This window comes from Aotus nancymaae, unplaced genomic scaffold (genome assembly GCF_030222135.1).
Source record: "Aotus nancymaae isolate 86718 unplaced genomic scaffold, 86718_ANA_hifiasm-v0.15.2.pri h1tg000058l, whole genome shotgun sequence".
NCBI classification, from domain to species: domain Eukaryota; kingdom Metazoa; phylum Chordata; class Mammalia; order Primates; family Aotidae; genus Aotus; species Aotus nancymaae.
Window position 1 is genome coordinate 12,380,478 of NW_026988472.1, and position 21,366 is coordinate 12,401,843.

The 21,366-nt window shown below is 39.1% G+C and overlaps 1 protein-coding gene across 1 annotated transcript in view; it reads left to right on the plus strand.

Annotated features, from left to right (window-relative positions):
* SLC9A7 (solute carrier family 9 member A7) overlaps positions 1–21,366 on the plus strand; it is a 143,561-nt gene that overhangs the window by 53,990 nt on the left and 68,205 nt on the right. The window contains exon 2 of the mRNA XM_012448195.3: positions 18,949–19,148. Coding sequence (XP_012303618.2) covers positions 18,949–19,148 — 200 coding nt within the window. The remainder of the gene's footprint in view (positions 1–18,948; positions 19,149–21,366) is intronic.

The window sequence follows — 21,366 nt, forward strand, 5'->3', positions numbered from 1 at the left end:
AAGACATGGAATCAACCTAGGTGCCCATCAACAGTGGATTGGATAAAGAAATTATGGCACATACACCCCCCAGGGAATACTATGCAGCCATAAAAAAGAACAAGATTATGTCCTTTGCAGCAGCATGGAAGTAGCTAGAGTTCATAATCCTAAGCAAATTAACACCAGAACAGAAAACCAACTATTGCATGTTCTCACTTATAACTGGGAGCTAAACATTGAGTACACATGGACTTAAAGATGGGCACAATAGACACTGGGGACTATGAGAGGGGATGGGGTGTCAGTTGAAAAATTACCTATTGGGTACTATGTTCACTGCCTGGGTGACAGGATCCATACCCCAAACCTCAGCATCATGCAAGTATACCCATGTAACAAACCTGGACATGTACCTCCTATATCTAACATAAAATTTGAAATGATATATATATATTTTGCTCTTGTTGCCCAGTCTGGAGTGCAATGGCGTGATCTTGGCTCACCACAACCTCCGCCTCCTGGGTTTAAGCGATTCTCCTGCCTCAGCCTCCCGAATAGCTGGGATTACAGGCATGTGCCCCCACTCCCGGCTAATTTTGTATTTTTAGTGGGGATGGGTTTCTCCATGTTGGTCAGGCCGGTCTTGAACTCCCAACCTCAGATGATCTGCCCATCTCAGCCTCCCAAAGTGCTAGGATCACAATTATAATTTTAAAAACAGAACTGAAAAGAGAACTGGTGAACTGAAAAGAGAACTGGTGAACTGAAAAGAGAACTGGTGAACTGAATAATGGATCTGAAGAAATTATCCAGAAAGTGCCACAGAGAGAGAAAATATATCCATATGCTAAAGTACTACACAGCAGTGAGACCACATGAACCAGAACCATGTGTCAATATGGTTGATTCTCACAATTGTATTGTGGGGAGAAAAAAGGCGAGTTACATAATCATACTATATATAGTTCAAAACATGCCAAGTTAAATAACGTCTATCAGTAATACTACTCTAAGGGCACAATAAACACCAAATTCAGACTAGCAGCGTCCAGAAATGGCATATGGGAAGCAAGGGACTTGAGTGGGAAGGGATACCAAGGATGCTTAGCTCTCTTGGTAATGTGCTATTGATTAAGCTGAGTGGTGGCCACCCAGATGTCCGGTAGACCATTGTTATCCTGCTAAATTATTGTAAAATATATTAAATATACAAAACAATATATGTAACTTATATGCAGATAAAAATGAAATAAGCATCTCCATACTCACTGCCCAGCTTAAGGAACAGAAAATTACCAGTGCCTTTGAACCACTCCCCCCATGTATCCTTCCCAATTATGGTATACTTTGCCCCTGAGGTGTAGTATATCCAGTCCTTCATGTAGCTGATATATTTCATTATAAGGGTTTCTAAAGGGATGCTTTGCAGCCTTCTTACGGTAATCTTATTAGTATATTTGGTAGTTAATTTAAACTCAAATCTTCATCCCCCTTTTGAAGAATTGTTATGTTGGTCATCTAAGTAAAAATTATATCTTGTGTGCCTATGACAAAACTTCTAAACACAACATATTTTCAGCATCTCCCCAAAGTATGTGATGTTTTAAGAGCATTAGTAAAAATTAATCTTCCGTCTGGCCCCATCAGTTTTAATCAGGGAGACCCAAAGTTAAGTAGTTTCTTGGTTACTGCCTTAGGATAATACTGTCTACAAAAGTGGAGTTCATGTTAGGAGGTTATATGTCAGAAGTCTCCTTTGGAAGATCAAAAAGTTCATTTTGATGGTGATGTAGGAAAAGGAAAAAATAAACCTAAAAACATCTCTTGAATAAGGGTTAGGGACCCCGTGTTAGAGCAATGGTACCTTACCTCCTCATCTGTAAAATGTTTACTAGTTGGGAGGTGAGATCTGAGTTAGCGATAGGGATGTTGTTGATGGTCTGGAGAAGCTACATGCAGTTTCCCAAAAAGATAGTGTATTAGCTTGGACTGCCTTAACAAAATACCATAGACTAAGTGGCTTGAACAAGAGAAATTTATTTCCTCACAGTTCTGGCGGCTAGAAGTACAAGATCAGTGTACCTGCATGATTGAGTTCTGGTGAGGATGCTCTTACAAGTGATATGTACATTGTGACTTAAAGAATGGTTAAGATTTAACCCAGTGAAGATAGTTATCGAGGAGAGAGTGGAAAGAGAGTTCCAGGCAGATCCTCAGAGGAAAGACTGGTTAATCTACTTCAATGCGTAGCTGAGGTTTAGCTGAAAATCTTGGCCTGGGTCTCTAAAGAGTGACAACCAGGTCAGGAAAGTTTGTGATCATCTACTGTAGTAACCTTTTTAGTCCAGTCCTTAGGCAACTGACTTGGATTTGATTAATAAGTTTAATTAAAGGGAAAAATAGACAAAACAGCAATAACAATGTGTTAAGTGATCACTCAGCCACAGGCACACTGTCCTTGATTTGGGGAAATGTCAGAGTATGAGACAGAAACAAATATTCATACAACTGATTTAAAACAGAAAGCTGATATTATAATTACAAAGGGCCTTGGACCTAACCAAGGCATCTGCTGCACTCCTGTTATTTTCTGTTCAAACATATCTGTGAATGTTTTTTTTTTGAGACAAGGTCTCGCTGTCACCCAGGCTGGAGTGGAGTGGTGCGATCATGACTCACTGCAGCTTTGAATTCCTGGGTTCCAGTGCTCCTCCCATCTAAGCCTCCCAAGTAGCTGGGACCACAGGCACACATCACCATGCCTGGCTAATTTTTTAATTTTTTTTTGTAGAGACGAGGTCTCACTATGTTGCTCAAGCTGTTCTCAAACTCCTGGGCTTAAGCAATCCTCCCACCTCTGCCTCCCAAAGTGTTGAGATTATAGGCGTGAGCCACTGTGCATGGCCTGTGAATTTTATTTTAAAAGCATTTTAAAGAAAATGTGTTTAACAGTATGTATGGGTGGCCCTCCATAATAGGACTTGAGGGGTCTAATTAGTGATGCTCTAAATTCTCTACCAAAATTTTGAAGCAATTGAGAGATAAAGGAGCCACATGGGTAGCAATCACAATGTCTCATTTATTAGTGGCAGAGCTAGTACAGAATGGCTTAGGTGTGTGACAATTGACTTCTTGAGACTGTAGTCCTGGAATAGGCAGCAATAATCCCTCCAGGTCCTGGGAGTGTTGATCCAGCACAGGCCCCAACTAGAATGAGGCAAATGTAATCAACCTACACTTGTATACCATATTGAACTTCTCTAGTTAAAAGTTCAGTTGTTAAACCCAAGTTTTCCTCCTTAGTTCTAGTTTTCAGTGAGCACCTCTTCCATTCAGCATTAGAATGGGCATGTTCTTTTTGCAAAGACTGCCAGAAGAAGGTATGTGGTCCCCCATAGAGAAATGCTGTGCAGCACAGCAACAATGGCAGTTCTTCTTGGTGTCTCACCCAAGAGCTTCATGGCACAGTATAACTACATTTTCCATGTCTAGTTTTCTCAAGTAGTATATAAGACCTAAAATCATTTCCCCCTCTTGTTACTAGCTGTGACATTCTGTATTTCAGGAAACTACTTAAAATTGATGATGTATTTTGAATCACATGAACTTGTTCCATCTTGGTTTGAGTTAAATCTTTGGAATTTCAGCTGTCGAAGAAGAGGGGCATTGGAATGGAGGTCAAACTCTTGGCTGATGGGCTTGAATTTTCACTCTTTTAGTGTCTTATTCTAAGGGGATGAGATAGAACTTTTGTCTTGAAGAGTTATAGATGCAGGTTATTTCTTTAATTAAACTCAGCCTCTGTCAGAGCAGCACTATTCCCAGGTTGCTGAGTCACAGATTTTCCATTGCATTGTTAAGAGTTATCAGTAGGTACCTCTCCCCCACACTCCAGATTCTGAGCCCTTTTAAGCATGAATCTCTCTGCCTACTGTCCAGCGAAGTGGAGTGAGAAAAAATGTATGCAAATCCCTTTCCCCAAGCAATTATTGAGAAGGTAATATGTTAATTCTTAATACTTAAAAGATCACATCTCAGCACTACAAAGGTGTTAAGGCACTGGAATATAAATCCATGGTAGCAACTAAACTATTCCAGAGTGTAAGTCATGGCACAGGCTGGGTATCCATATCCAGTAGGGGTTCCCAGGCTTGGGAGAGAGAACAAATCCATAAATGCCAAACTTTTATTATGATAGATTTATGTCCTATGTACTTTAAAATTTTTAATTAATTTTTAATCGACAAAAATTGTATATATTTATCATGTACGTGTTTTGCAGTATCTATACACTGTGGAATGGCTAAATTGAGCCAATTAGCCTATGCATTACCTTACATACTTTTCACTTGTTTGTGGTGAGAACACTTAAAGCTACTTTGTTAGCAATTTTTTTTTTTTTTTTTTTTTGAGACAGAGTCTTGCCGTGTTTCCCAGGTTGGAGTGCAATGGCACGATCTCGGCTTACTGCATTTTCCATATTTTTTTTGAGACGGAGTTTCGCTCTTTTTACCCAGACTGGAGTGCAACAGCGCGATCTCGGCTCACCGCAACCTCTGCCTCCCAGGTTCAAGCAATTCTCCTGTCTCAGCCTCCTGAGTAGCTGGGATTACAGGCACATGCCACCATGCCTGGCTAATTTTTTGTGTTTTCAGTAGAGACAGGGTTTCACCATGTTGGCCAGGCTGGTCTTGAACTCCTGACCTTGTGATTCGCCCACCTTGGCCTCCCAAAGTGCTGGGATTATAGGCATGAACCACTGGGCCTGGCCCTTTGTTAGCAATTTTTGAGAATACAATACATTTTATTAACTATAGTTACTATGTCGTACAATAGATCTCTTGAACTTACTTCTCCTCTCTAACTCAAACTTTGTATCCTTTGACCACTTTCAAAATTGTATTCAGTTTTTATAATGTAGCATTTTATGTATTTTAATCTCAGTAAAAGTTACCTTCTTATCCCAAATTGCTTCAGCTAGGAACCTGGTGGTCATCATTAATTCTTCCCTGTTTATGATCTCCCACAATCACACCATCAATACGACCAGTTAGGAGTTACTGAAGAAGTCCAGGCGAAAGATGGGTGGGGTGGATTGGCACATTGGCCACAAGCAGTCCTGAGACTCTGGAGCCAGACAATCTGGGACTGAATCTCAGGTCCTCCATTTTGCGTTTGACCTATGTGTAACCTTGAGCAAAATCCTGTTTCTCTTTCTGCCTTAGTTTCTTTAGCAATATAATAAGAATAATCATAGCACCTTTCTCAAAGGATTGTTGTAAGTATTAACTCAGTTAGTATGCCCAAAATGCTTAGAACAGTGCCTGGCACATGGTGCTAGCAGTCACTATTGTTTTTATCTGCTCTTTCAGATTGTAAACTCCATGACAGCAGAATACATGTTTCACTACCATATGTCCAGTTTCTGCCATAGGGCCTGATACATAGTGGGTACCTAAGTATTTTTTGAATGCATGAATGAATGAAGAAATATTAATTCATCAATATATAAATAAAGGAAGAAAAAAACAATGATTATGAGCTATGTTTAGTAAGCAAAACTAGGGTTATGATATCTAATCACTTTCACAGGATAGAATTATTGATTTATTTTTTGGTTGCTCCTAAGCACTTGGTTGGTAAAAGCTTTCATGTATTGTAATGCTAAATCTGTACTTTTTCAGGGCTGGAGAGTGGAAAGGGGGTTTTCATTTGAGGACATCTATGCTTTAAGAATATTTTAGGTTTGTAGTCCAGCTGACACTTTATTTTAAAGTTGGAGAGGCCGGGCGCGGTGGCTTATGCCTGTAATCCCAGCACTTTGGGAGGCTGAGGCAGGTGGATCGCCTGAGGTCAGGAGTTCGAGACCACCCTGGTCAACATGGATAAATCCTGTCTCTACTAAAAATATAAAAATTAGCCAGGCATGGTGGCGGGTACCTGTAATCCCAGCTACTTAGGAGGCTGAGGCAGGAGAATCACTTAAACCCAGGAGACGGAGGTTGTAGTGAGCCAAGATTGCACCACTGCACTCCAGCCTGGACGACAGAGCAAGACTCTCTCAAATAAATAAATAAATAAAAGTAAAAAAATTAAATTGGGCCTGGCGTGGTGGCTCACACCTGTAATCCAAGCACTTTGGAGGCCAAGGCAGGTGGATCACCTGAGGTCGGGAGTTCAAGACCAGCCTGACCAACATGGTGAAACCCCGTCTTAAAAAAAAAAAAAAAATTAAATTGGAGAAATGAGATCCAAAGAAATTTTTCTAAAGTCAGAAATGTTTTCTCATGCCCAACGTATGATACCAGCTCTTGTTATATATTTCATTATGGGTACTCTTAATATATATGTTTGAATGTAATTCAGCCTCTATCTGATTGCAAGCCAGCAAATATGTATTGAGTGCCTAGTATGCCAGGCACTTCCACATGCTAAGGATACAGAGAGGAATTCAACAGATCCCCCAATACCCCACCTCCCAGGGAGCTGACAGTTGGGCCAGCTAGGCAGGCCAACGTCCAAATGCTTATTGCAAAGTGTGGCGTGTTTACAAAACAGGAAGCACATAGTGCAGTGGGACTACAAAGCCTTGAAACTTAGCCTAGCTTAAGGAGTCAGGGAGGGCCTCTTGGAGGAAGTGGCATTCAGGCTGTGTTTCCCATTGAAAAAAATAATAAAGTTACATTTAAATATACCACCTATATAGTTAACCTGCTGTCACTTCCTGAGAGTCATGGTATGTTCCCTGTGTTTCTTCCAGGGTCCTGAAGGGTTTACGTTTGTGTTGCATATTTGATCGGCATACAGGTATTCATGCATGTACCCCTTGCACTACAAAATATATTCTCTGCTGGTCTTATGTCGGTTCAGGTCTCACTTTGATAGGCACTTAATGGAAAAATATAGAACACTAGTACTGGAAGGGACAGCACATGTGCTCTCTAGATTCATTTTCTCATTTGCTCTTTTTTTAAAAAATGTTTATTGACATATAATTTATATATCATAAAATGTACTCATGTATATAATTTCAGTGAAGTTGTGTGACCATGATAATTCCATTTCAGACCATTTTAATCATCCCAATAGGATCCTTCATGCCCTAGCCCCTGGTCACCATGAATCTACGTTCCATCTCTGTAGATATACCTGTCCTAGACACTTCATGTAAATGGATTTATACAATCTGTGGCATTTTTGTGACTGGCTTTCACTGAGCATGTATACTTAGTATAATATCTTTTGGGTTCGTCTGTGTTGTAGCATGTATCAAGAGTTCATTCCTTTTTCTGCTATATGGATAGACCACATTTTGTTTATCCATTTATCAGTTGATGGGCATTTGGATTGTTTTCATTTTTTGGCTACTATGAATAATGCTAGTATGAACATTTGTCTGCAAATCTTTGTGTGGACGTCTGTTTTCAATTCTAGTCTAGGGTAGAGTGTAAATTGCTGAGTTGTATGGTAAGATTATTTTTAACTTTTTAAGAAACTGCAAACTGTTTTCCAAAGTGGCTGCACAATTATACATTCCCACCAACAATGTATGAAGGTTAGGTTTGCCACATGTTCACCAACATGTTAGTATCTGTATTGCCATTCTAGTGGGCACGAAATGGTATTTCATTATGGTTTTAATCTGCATTTCCTGAATGATCTATAATGTTGATCATCTTTTTGTGTGCTTAGAAGTCATTCATAATTTCTTTTTTTTTTTTTTGAGACGGAGTCTCGCTCTGTCGCCAGGCTGGAGTGCAGTGGTGCGACCTCAGCTCACTGCAAACTCCACCTCCCAGGTTCAAGTGATTCTCCTGCCTCAGCCTCACAAGTAGCTGGGACTACAGGTGTGTGCTACCACACCCAGCTAATTTTTGTATTTTTAGTAGAGATGGAGTTTCACCATGTTGGCCAGGATGGTCTCAATCTCTTGACCTCGTGATCCATCTGCCTCGGCCTCCCAAAGTGCTGGGATTACAGGTATAAGCCACCGTGCCTGGCTGTCATTCATAATTTCTTTTGGTGAAATGACTATTTTAATCTTTTGCCCATTTTAAAATTGAATTTTTTTATTATGGAGTTATATATTTATATATCCTAAGTGCAAGTTCTTTATCAAATATGTGGTCTGCAATTTTTTCCTCATTTTCTTAATAATGTCTTTTTTTTCCCATTTTTTTTAAGAGACAGAGTCTTGCTCTGTCACACAGGCTGGAGTGCAGTGGTGTGATCATAGCTCATTGTGACCTCAAACTTTTGGACTCAAGTGATCCTCCCATCTCAGTCTTTGTTTGTTTGTTTGTTTTTGTTCTTTGAGACAGAGTCTCTCTCTGTCACCCAGACTGGAGTGCAGTGGCTCAATCTCGGCTTATTGCAGCCTCTGCCTCCTAGGTTGAAGCGATTCTCCTGCCTCAGCCTCCTGAGTAGCTGGGACTACAGGTGCGCATCACCACGCCTGGCTAATTTTTGTATTTTTAGTAGAGATGGGGTTTCACCATGTTGGCCAGGATGTTCTCGATCTCCTGACCTCGTGATCTGCCCACCTCAGCCTCCCAAAGTGCTAGGATTACAGATGTGAGCCACTGCACCCAGCCAGTCTTTTTTTTTTTTTTCAATTCGATTGTTATTTTAGATACAGGGTGTACATGTGCAGGTTTGTTACATGAGTATGTTGTACCCAGGTAGTGAACATAGTACACAATAGGTAGTTTTTCAACCCATTCCCCATCTTTCCACCCAAGTAGTACATCATATTTGTTGTTCTCATGTTTATGTCCATATGTGCTCAGCGTTTAGCTCCCACTTATAAGTGAGAAAATGCAGTATTTGTTTTTCTGTTCCTGCCTTATTTTGCTTAGGATAATGGCCTCCAGCTCCATCCATGTTACAATTATTTTGTAGAGATGAGGTCTTGCTTTGTTGCCCAGGCTGGTCTTGAACTCCTGGCCTCAAGCGATCCTGCCACCTTGGCTTCCCAAATAATGTCTTTTGAAGCACAAAAGTTTTGAATTTTGATAAAATTCAGATTATCAATTTTTAATTTTATTATTTGTGCTTTTGGTATCATATCAATGAAAAATTTGCCTAACCTAAGATCTCACAGATTTTTTTCCCCTAGGCTTTTTTTTGTATGATTTTAAGCTCATAGATTTAGGTCTTTGACCCATTTTGAGTTAATTTTTGTGTATAGTAGGAGGTCAGAGTCTAAGTTCATCTTCATACATGTAGATATCCAATTGTCCCAGCACCATTTGTTGAAAAGATTGTCCTTTCCTCAATTGAATGACATCATCATTTTTATCGAAACTCAATTAACCATAAACATACCATTTTAGTTTTAGACTCTCAGTTTTGTTCCATTGAGCTATGTGTCTATCCTTATATTACTATCATACTATCCTTGTAGTGAGTTTTGAAATGTGGAAGTGAAATTTACCCAGCTTTGTTATTTTTCAAGGTAATTTATGATCTTCTGGGCCATTTGCATTTGCATGTACATTTTAGGCTTAGCTTGTCAATTTCTGCCAAAATTTGCTGGAATTTTGATAGGAATTGCATTGATTCTATAGATCAATTTGGGGAGAATTGTCATGTTAACTATATTGAGTCTTCTAATTTATGACTATGGGATGTTTCTCCATTTATTTGGGTCATTTCATTTTTCTCAGCAGTGTTTTGTAATTTTCAGTGTGTAAATCTTATATTTTATTCATTCATTTTTCACAGAACGAGTATTTGTTTGTACAATTTGGATTTATTCTTACAACTGGCACTTAGAAAATTCTGGTGAGATGGGAATCCAGAGCTTGGAGAAGTATGGCTTCTTAGTGGTCCTAATAGAGGGGCCTGAGATCAGTGGGGAGAAGCTACAGGGAAACAAACTTTGACTCTTGTTTAGAGAGCTTGTGCTGCCCTGCTGCAAAAAGGATAGACCTGGAAGATGGTGAGCCCCCTCACTGTCTGTATTTAAACAAGAGCCGTAGTATATCATGGTGAGAAGCTTAGAGACCATTCGTTCTCATTTCTGAGCATGCATTGAAATCAGATATGGAACTTCTTCAAATCTAAATACCTCACATACTCCTTAGACTTTGAGGATGAGAAGTTACAGGAGAGACTCTAGGCACGCTACTTTAATTGGTTCCCCAGGATGATTCTAAATACCACAGTGTAAGACCTGTCTGCTGTTGGACAGAGTGTTTTATAAATGTCATGGATAATTGGACTTATATTGTCCCTTCCAACTGTGGCATTTTGTAGTGGCGTGAGATCTGGGCAAAATGAGTGTGGGGCAACTGTAGACATACCTTAGGTATGTAGGAAACACAAGAGGATAGATTTTCCTTGGACAAGCAGGCAGGACCTGTGGTTCTGTTTGTGGTAGGCTTCATATCACACTCAGATGGTTCAGTACCAATGCTGAATCTCAAGCAATTCTGAAAGATTTTTCCTAATGATGCCATGCAGGTCATCTGATTTTAAGTGACCTGAATGCATTAGAGAAATTGAGCAATAAAATCAATGGCTTGTGTTTCTCACTTCAGGTTAAGCCCATTATGTGGCAGGCACTTATTTCCTGTTTTAATGGGAATTTTTAATAGTAAGGTTGCTAGCTCCATGAACCCTGTCCTTTTTGCAGTCTCTTAATTCTTATTAAAAGAAACCTGACAGAATAAGGTTGCTTACTTTTTGGCCTGTCTGTTTACCAATCTATAGTGCCACAAAGATGATACATTATATGATGATACTGTTTTGTTACTATCATTGTGTGTTTTGCTAAATCCCTGGAGAATCTTCTAAATAAAATCAGCATTTATACAAGGGCAATTATGCCTACCCTTGAAATTTTCCTCTGGTCAAAACCCTATATAAATGTAAAATTGCTGTAGAAGTGCTCATTTTACAGGCACCTGGGAAGCTGCTACAGGGACAAATAAGGAAGTTATGGTATCCTGTGCCTCTGCTGGACAGGACAACTTCAAAAGTAGGGAGTTCTGTAGCTACTTTTTAGAGTTTTTTTTTTCTATTTTGCTCCAGCCCACATATCACTTGTCTTCCTAACCTCTGTCCCCAATATTCACTATTTTTATAGCAAGAGATGATGCAAAGAAAAATAACTAATTCTAAAGGGCCCATAAAAAGCAGCATTTGTACAGTTTTTGACAGTTTATAAAGGGTTTTGACATATGCATGTTCTCACTACATTCTAACAACAGCTTAATTTTAGAAATGAGCAGTGGAGAGGTACTTTGTGCTGGATTGTAGCTAGGTGGAAAGTAAAGTTACCTATCCAGGTCTTCTGTCACAGAATCTACCAAATTCTTCTCCATTATGCTGCCTAGTTACTACCAGACAAAATAAATCTATCAGCAAAAGTTGGTACATAGCAACAAATAATGCCTTAGAATTAATTTGCTACAATATACAAAAGCAAACATTTTCAGTAAATGTTTGCTTCTTTTACGTTTATAAAATATAGCAAGATAAAAAGCAAGTAAGAATTCTCTTATTCATGCTCATGGGAGGACTTCCAGAATGGCTGTGTAAGAAGAGCTCAATGAATCATCTTCCCGAAACACAGCAGTAAAATTGGATTAAGTTGTCAAAAATAACCATTTGGTCTCTGGAAATTGACAAAAGGTCAAATAAATTGAGGTACATTTATTAAAGAAAATCTGTGGAATCTTGGTAAGAATAGTGTCTATGGCATTTAAGATTGCTCCCATCCCTGCCTGATCCATGTTCTGAAAGATTTATCACAGGCAGGTGAATAAGGCTGTAGTGACCACCAGCTCCCATTTCTCCCACCAGCTCCAGAAATAAACCATTGTGTTTATGGTCAGTTGATTTTCAACAGAGGTACCAAAAGAATTCACCGGAGAAAAGATAGTGTTTTCAACAAATGGTGCTGGAGCAATTAGATATCTATATGCAAAAGGATGAATTTGGACCTTAACCTGACACGATACACACAAAATTAACTCAGATTGTATCAGATATCTAAATGTAAGCATTAAGGCTATAAAACACTTTAAAAAATAAGAAATATTCATAACCTTGGGTTAGACAAGTGTTTTTTAGATATGACACCAGAGCCACAAGCAATAAAAGAAAATTAATAAATTAGATTTCATCACAGTTTAAAAATTTTGCTCTGCTACAGACAATAACAAGAGGCTCAAAAGACATGCTACAGTCTGGAGAAAATATTTGCAAATCATATATCTGACAAAGGACTTGTATCTAGAATATATAAGGAACTTAAAATGTGACCATAAGAAAACAACCCAGTTTTTAAAATGGGCAAAGAACTTGAAGAAACACTTCTCCAAAGAGAATATTGGCATGGCCAATAAGTACACAAAAAGATATTCAACATCATTATCCATTAGGGAAATGCAAATTTAAAGTATGATGAAATACCACTACACACCTATTACAATAAAATAGCTAAAATGAGAGGTACTGGCAATACCAAATGTTGATGAGGATGTGGAGCAACTAGAACCCTCATATGTTGCTGTGGGGGGCAGTGATTAAAAATGGTATAGTTGGGCATTTGGGTTGGTTCCAAGTCTTTGCTATTATAAATAGTGCTGCAGTAAACATATATGTGCATGTGTCTTCATGGTAGAATGATTTATAATCCTTTGGGCATATACCCAGTAATGGAATTGCTGGGTCAACTGGCATTTCTTTGATAGACTGGATGAAGAAAATGTGGTACATATGCACCATGGAATGGTATGCAGCCACAAAAAAACAATGAGTTCATGTCCTTTGCAGGGACATGGATGAAGCTGGAAGCCATCACTGTCAGCAAACTAACACAGGAACAGAAAACCAAACACCGCATGTTCTCATTCATAAGTGGGAGTTGAACAATGACAATGTATGGACACAGCGAGGGGAACATCACACACCAGGGCCTGTTGGGGGTGGGGGGAAAGGGGTAGTGGGAGGTGTGGGGCTTAAAACCTAGGTGATGGGTTGATGGGTGCAGCAAGCCACCATGGCTCATGTATACCTATGTAACAAACCTGCACATTCTGCACATGTATCCCAGAACTTAAAGAAAAAAAATTAAAAGAACTGAAAAAAAAAGGCATAATTCTTTGGGAAATGGTTTGCAGTTTTGCATAAAATTAAAGATATGCTACACATATGACTGAGCAGTTCCACTCTGGGTATTTACCTTAGAGGAGTGAAAACGTGTTACATAAAAACCTGTTCATGGCTGTTCATGGCAGCTTTATTTGTGCCAGCCAAAAGCTGGAAACAAGCCAAATGTCCCTCAATAGGTAAGTAGATTAACAAACTCTGTTGCATTTATACAATGGAAAACAGCTTAGCAGTAAAATGGGATGAAGTGTTAATTCACACAATACTTGGATGAACCTCAAAGGTGTTACGCTGAGTAAGAGAAGCCAGTCTCAAAATGTTACATACTGCATGGTTCCATGTATCTAACCTTGCAAAAACAAAACTCTAGTAATGGGAAAAAAAATATCAGTGGTCGCTGGGGTTAATAGGAAGGATGAAGGTGTGTGTGAAGAGATAGTACAGGAGAGTTTTGGGGTATTTGGTATCCTTGTTGCAGTGGTGCTTACATGAATCTATATGTGTGTTAAAATTCATAGAACTGTACGCTAAAAGAAAAAATAATTTATTGTATAACAAAGTGAAAAAAATTTAAAAGACAACATCAGAGAAATTTAAAAAAAGAAAAGAAAAAATAGGTCAAAGATTTGGGGAAAATATTTTCAAATTGTATTTTCAATAAGGGACTTCTGTCCAGAAAACAAATTTTTTTTTTTTACAATCAATAAGAGAACCTGATTTAAAATATGGCAAAAGGTTTGAATGAATGGATACTTCACCAAAGAAGATGTACAATGACCTATAAGCACATAAAAAGATGCTCAGCATCTTTAGGCATTAGGGAAATGTAAATTAAAACTACAAGGAGATACCTCTGAACATTCTCTAAAACAGGTATGATCATAAGACAATAAGAAGTGCTGCTGTGCACATAAACTATAACTCTCATATGTTGCTGGTGAGAATGTAAAACAATACATTTTCCCAATGTAGTTTGGCAGTTTCTAAAATACTAAACATAGATTTATCGTATGACACAGCAGTTCTATTCCTAGGTATCTACCCTAGAGAAATGAAAACATGTCCACAGACTTGTATGCAAATGTTCATAGCAGCCTTATCCACATTAACAAAAAAAGGGAAACAAATATTTATTGATTAGTTAATGGATAAATAAAATATGATACACCAGTACAGTGGAATACTATTTGGCAATAAAAAGAAGTACTGATACATGTCTCCAACATAGATGAACCTTGAAAACATGCTAAGTGAAAGAAACCAGACACAAAAGGCTACATATTGTATGACACCATTTATATTAAAAGTCCAGAAAAGGCAAATCTGTAGAGACGGAAGGTAGATTAGTAGTTGCCTGGGGAATTGGAGTAGGAAACAGTGACTGCAGATGGAAATGTTTCAAAATCAGATTGCAGTGATGATTGCACAACTCTGTGAATATACTAAAAATTATTGAATGGTACACTGTAAAGCAGGCGAATCTTCTGGTATGTAAATTGTACCTTAATAAAATTGTTTTTCAGTTTCACCACATATTCAAAACAAGGAACAAAAATATTTTGAATGAATTCTCCTTGAAACTAATATATCAATGAATAAATAGCACAGCTGTATAAGTATCAGAACAAGTAGAACAAGGTATTGAAAGGGCTGTAATATTCATTTTCAAAATCCAAGTCATATAAATGACCCCCAAACCTGAAAAGTCATTGTCAACTGCTGGAATCCATTGGATTCTCTTTATTCATTGAATTAGAAATAGTCATCACCATCTTCAAAGACTGTGTAACTGGATGCAAAATGAGATGCTTTCTTTTCTTGGAATTTCAGATGAAGCTCTAAAACTCGTAACAACCCCTACTGTGCTGTAAAAAACTCCACAGTGATGGCCAAACTGATCAGGTGATCATCTACCTTTAGTACCTTGTATATGAGAAAATGAGATCTCACTAAAGAACAGTGCACCCACGCAGCTGTTCTCATCCTGAACAAGGGCTTATTAACATAGACATTTAAATATTGTAGCTGATGGATGGCTGTCTAGAATTACACCTCATCATGTCCACTTGTTCAGCTGTCCTCCCAATAGCCTCAGCCACAAAAGGAAAACTGGCATCAGACCAGTGGGAGCTGGTTTCTTTAATGAACTCATGGGATTTTTAAACCATACTTTGCTCTCATGATTGTATTCCTTCGTCATATTACCAAGTTTTGGATAAGCACATACATAAACTGTATATATGCTAGTACAGTTGTGAAGTGTGTTTTTTTCATACCCACAAGTTGAAACAGTCTCAAATTTTTGCCCCTTTGGAGTTTACCATCTTGTTTTAAGCCATATCAAATGTCAAAGGAATTTCATCTATATTTGCTTTCTGTAAAAGTTCAAAACAATTCTTTCATTAGTAATGTGAATCACTGTGAAATCAGTGATTATCTCTTTATCAGTTGACATTTTATGTGCCATTTTTCCTGGCCCGAACACACAGTAGGTTATTTCTCTTTGTGATCTAGAACACTAGGCTATTGATGTGGTCAAATCATTAGTGCCTCTGTTGCTCTCCATCATATTTTAGGAATACTGGACTTTAAAAATATATATATCATGTTTTAATTCCTTGTAGCTATGACCACTTCACAGTTCCCTCTCAGGATGTCTCTGAGAGCCAGTAGATTAAAATATGCTGTTCATGTTTTCTGCAAGTGTCTATCATTTTCTCACCTAATTACCCTCCTGTAGTTCTAATATCCTGTTCTTTCTTCAACTGGAAACACCAAATGTGAACTTAATATCATGCCATGGAATATGGTGGTAATAAGTATGAATCTAAAATATCTGGGGAGGTACCCAAACTCTACTTTGAGTTAGTGGTGTACCCTGTGGCTTGATATATTTTTGGTAAAAACTATCCGGTGTTAACTTTACATCTCTGCTATGGTGTTTTGTGTTACCATATTTTAACCACAAGGGGGCAGCACCACTACCTTCCCCATCTCCCTTCCATCTTTAATATGGGTGCATTGGGCCCAAGGCAGAGAAGGAAAGGTTTTCCAACTTTAAAAAACAAAATTCATCATCCAGTGATTATTGTAAATATGATGGTGATGATTACTGGAAGAGAGTTGAAGAGTCTTTCCGGTAATTGAGGAATTTGCCTACAAATATAAACCTCCCTCTTTTGTTAGAGTAATATTCATCATGAGGACCCTTGATAGTATGCTTTAGTCTTTCCATTAGCTCTGCTAATAATGAGGTTAGAAAGGTCAAGAGACAGTGAGTTACATGAAGCAGGTTTTGACTTTTAGGAGAAAGATAGTCTCTGTAAATGACTTATTTTGGCTTCCTGATAACATTTAAGTTAAATCATGTTCCAGGTAGCCTTCTCCAGATGCTACAGATCATCCTGTATTATGAATGTTGAAGGGCTATAGAGTCATCTTTGTCGTGTAAAACTTCATCAGAAAATAACTGTCTAACCAGGGGGTGAAATAAGACTAAAAAGCATCACAGAGTTCCATCTAGAGTGGAGAGAGAGCCCCCCAGAGCCCTGAATAGCTTCATTGCTACCAGTAGTCTTATTACCATCACACCTGCAAAGGAGCCACTGCTACCACAGCTGGCCGCAGTCACTATCACTGTGACTGCAAAGATGAGCAGTGAGGCTGAGACACTTGGCATGACACCATGGGCAGAGGCAGAAGGAGTAGCAGCCCACAAACAGGACAAGAAGGTTATCCCAGTGGAGGTTTGGGAAGAGTAAGATGGTTCCGTGAAAGCAACATACATGGTTTCATCCACAGGAATGACACTGTGCGACCCCAGGAAGCACCCTGGCAGTACAGGGGATGGAGAAGCTGTGGAGTTCAATGTTGAAGGAGAAAAGGGTACACAGGCAGCAAAGATTGCAGGCCCTGCTGGAGTTCCAGTGCCAGGCAGTACAGATGCAGCAGACTGAAACCATTATAGATGTTATCTGCATAATGGGGGTCTTCCACATGGTCACCAGCACAATTACCAGAACAATGAGAGTGGGGAAAAGAAGGATTGGAGAGTGCCCCTCGATGTCCAGCCTGACAGCACATGGACGATGCCTCCTCCCTTGGCAGAGACCCTGTGAGTGTTGACCAGAGTGTTCTAACCCTCCTGTGCAGGGACAAGTGATGGAGAGTCCCAAAACCCAGGTGAAGGAGAAGAGGTAGGCCAGTGCCTTTAAAGGTTTTCAAATTGTTTCATAACTGGTCAAATTGAGATTATTAAGAAACTCATTTTTAAGTTGTAAAAAAATCAAGTTGTTTTATTACAAGTCAACAACAAACTGCAAGTATCTGTTAACATGGGTTTATAATAATACTGCGACACACAGATCTTAGCTTAAAGAACTATATTTTTCTAGATTTTATATTTTATTTTCTATTCAACAATGTCTTCTGAGTTCTTACATATCTCGGAGATAAGAGACATTATACAAAATTACACATGGAAGACAGTAAACATTCTTTTTCTTGTTCAACTTTCTCCATTAATGGCAAAATGAGGTGGGGAAGCAAATATACCATTCTGTCTTTTAATATTGCCAGCAAAGAACTGAATTTAGAGAGAAGTCTGAAATTTTCCTCTTAAGAGAATTATAGAAAGTGTCTGATAATCATTTATGGCTGGTGTTTTTTTTTTGTTTGTTTATTTGGTTTTTTTGTCTTTCACTCACTTTTACTTGGGCATATCTGACTCATATTTAGGTCCAGGGAAGCCACACTCCTTCCTCATTCACAGAATTGAATGCTTATACATGATCTTGCTGTTTTTATTTTTCCCTGATGGGAGAGCCCTACTAAGAAGGATATAAGACTTACAGACTTGTAGCTGATGATCTTAGCCATCTCATAGCTACAGCCCCAAGAAGCCAGCTCTCCCCAGCCCCTGCATCCTGACTGCTCAAATGTACACTGCAGTGTTTCACTTCCCAAGGGATGTAATTACCTTCTCCATGATACCCAGTGCTTCAAATAAGCAAAAGAATTTCTATTTCCCCCCGTTCCTCTGATGTGTGGCAAAGCAAGTTACATTTATAGCAACTAGAAATTCCAATGGCCTGGTCCTTGCTGGCACATGGCAGCAGGACTGGCTTGGGGATGCTGCTGGGGGAAATGAAAGAGCTCAGCAGTTCTGTTTTGTGCTGTCCTGGCCAGAAAAATCTTTGCTGCTTGTCATCACATCTTCCTCCACCAGAAGCCTGAGAAATGAGACATGCTCAGGTGTTAAAAGCAGTCACAGGGCTGGCCAGGTGTGGTGGCTCATACCTGTAATCCCAGTACTTTTGGGAGGCTGAAGCCGGCAGATCACTTGAGGTCAGGAGTTCGAGACCAGACTGGTCAATGTAATGAAACCTCGTCTCTACTGAAAATGCAAAAAAAAAAAAAAAAAAAAAAATAGCCGAGTGTAGTGGTGGGCGCCTGCAGTCCTGGCTACTTAGGAGGCTGAGGCAGGAGAATCACTTGAACCTGGGAGGCGGAGGTTGCAGTGAGCCCAGATCATACCGCTGCACTCCAACTTGGGTCAGAGAGCAAGACACCACTAAAAAAAAAAAGTGCTCTCAGTGCCATAATACCACCAAAGGTACTGTCCCACCTTGTCTTCCTGGTGGCTGAGCAACTTAAATCAGACCAGAATAGATGGATGCTTAACCCTTTCAATCCTGAAAGCCCATGCAGTTTCTCCTAAAATACATACCCATGCCCAATTTCTAAGATTACTGCTGCGTTTCTTAGTTGTTGAAAATGAGCTATGCCATTATTTCCACACTCTCCCTATTCTTCCTCAAGCCTGATGAGTTTTTTCTCTTTCAGGGCTCATTGTTGGGGTGATCCTGAGGTATGGTACCCCTGCTACCAGTGGCCGTGACAAATCACTCAGCTGCACTCAGGAAGACAGGGCCTTCAGCACCTTATTAGTGAATGTCAGCGGAAAGTTCTTCGAATACACTCTGAAAGGAGAAATCAGCCCTGGCAAGATCAACAGTGTAGAGCAAAATGACATGCTACGGAAGGTGAGCTGGGGACACTCAGCCAACATTGTCCCAACATGGTTGTTGATTCCCTGACTTATCTTGACCTTGTGGAGAGAAATCCTTCCAAACTCCTGGATTATCAGTAACATTCCTGGCTCTCTATTTTGTTAGGAAACTTTTTGGTTCATGATGAGGAGAAGGAAGAACCAGATTTTAACTTGAGCCTTTCAGCTGGTGACCTTTGTGGGTTTGTTAGCATCTGTAGCTGATATGGGCCACTGATTATGCAATGGGTTTGTATGTCCCCACTCAGCTCATTTATCCAGCCACCATCTCCTCTTTGCTATGTCTCTTAACCTTCCTGTGGTTTAGGGATGATATTGCTACTTTCTTAAAATAAGATTGATTTCACTTTTAGCTTATTTATTCAGTATTCAGAAGGGTAATTCTTAATTCATGGTTCTTTTGCTATATCCTACAAATATTTGAGTGCTTACTCTTATTGGTGATTGAAGCCTAAGGCTTAATGAATCTTCAGGGGAAGAAGATATTGTCTTAGAATTTGAGTCCAAGCATTTTCATTTAATGTTGCGTAGCAAAATAGTCCACATGAAAAAGCATTATGCATCTCCTTGCATGGGTAATTTCCAGGATAAGCAAGAGATCTGTATTAATTGATGTGTGCTCCATTACCTTATAGACCAGGTTTATCAGAAGGAAGCCTTCTGTATAGCGGTCTTGGGAGATCCAGGTTGTGGGGAGCCCTTTTTAATACAGCACAAGGCTAAGGTGTGTGAAGGCTGAGAGTGAAAGGCAGAGTGTAGCGTGGACTCCAAAAATTAAATTACTGTTGTTCTTGGAATCTACCCTAATCCTTAAGGAAAATTACTCTCCACTTAGAGCATTAAACATGACTGCCTTTTCTGTGTCCCTAACGGCAGTACACTTTGCTTTCAGCTCTCCATAATAAAGGATGGAGTTTTCATAAACATTCTGAAATTCAGTGCAGCTGAGAAAGCTATCCAGTGTAAATACCAGACTTAATGGCTGTTTGAAAATGGCAGCTTGAGCCCTTCATATTGGATAAGATCGGGGGAAAAGGGAAATGACACCAACACATTTCCATCTTTCAGGTCACAATAGAAGATATAGCTGACTTTTGCTCTCTTATGTTTAGAAACCTGTTTATTTAAATCCCCTCTGTTTAAAATTTTGCTGCACAAAGCAGAGGTGGGAGAACAAACAAGACCAGGATGACTGTTGCTAGTTGAGGGAAAAGAGACATGTTGAGGTAGCTTGGTTGATGAGAAGAGCATTGGACTGAGTGTCAGACAACTCTTGTGCTAGTTTAGTTTGTACATTATTGGGTTTGGTGGCATCCAGCAAGTTTCACTGCCTTTGGGCCCAGTGTCCTCATATTGGGTAGGTACTATCCCAGGCTCCTTCTCATTCTGACATCCCCTGCATTGCAGAACACTTACCTTTCACAAGAAGAAAGAAGAAAACATCATTTGAACAAAGAATCATTCTACTTTAATTAAGCTGTTTGTCACTTCCAGTTTCTAAACAAGAAAGTCAACATTTAATATCTAGAATGAAGATTTAAAACAAAAGCCAAATAATGTACCAGCAGGAACAAATTCTCTAAAATATTAGGATGTTTATAGCATGCTTAATATTTTTCTGGATGTGATAAAACTTTGCTATCTAAAAGTTTCAGAGTAATTTCCCTGTATCAAACCTACAAGAAATTTCAGTTCCTTTAAAGTTACCCAATTTATGCTGATGTTCAGGAAGCCACTAACATTGCTGGTGACTTGGATTTAGGCTGCATCAAGTATAACAGAAGGCTGGTCACTCAAAAGAGACTTAAATTTAGCAGTTTTTGTCTAAAAAGGATTCTGTGAGAGGTTCCAGGAAGTTAATAAAGAATCATGATGGCATCTTTTATTACAGTTGAGCTTTTATAAAGGTGTGATGAAAATTGAGATGTTTTTATTTCTTATTGAAAAACACCGGCCAGAAGCTTTCTGTGAGTTCTCAAAATTGCATGAAACTGTTGTGTCTTATTATGTCTTAAAACAGCACAAGCAAGATCATAAGACCAAAAGTGTTATGGGGAGAAGAGCATGCCAGTCCACGGGGAGTCATAGCTTCTCCTCTGGGATGAGTCCATGATTTTTCACATTTATGTTGTTTGCTCTAAATATTCAAACTTTAGTCGATGGCTTCAAATATTAAGCAGATATTATAGCAA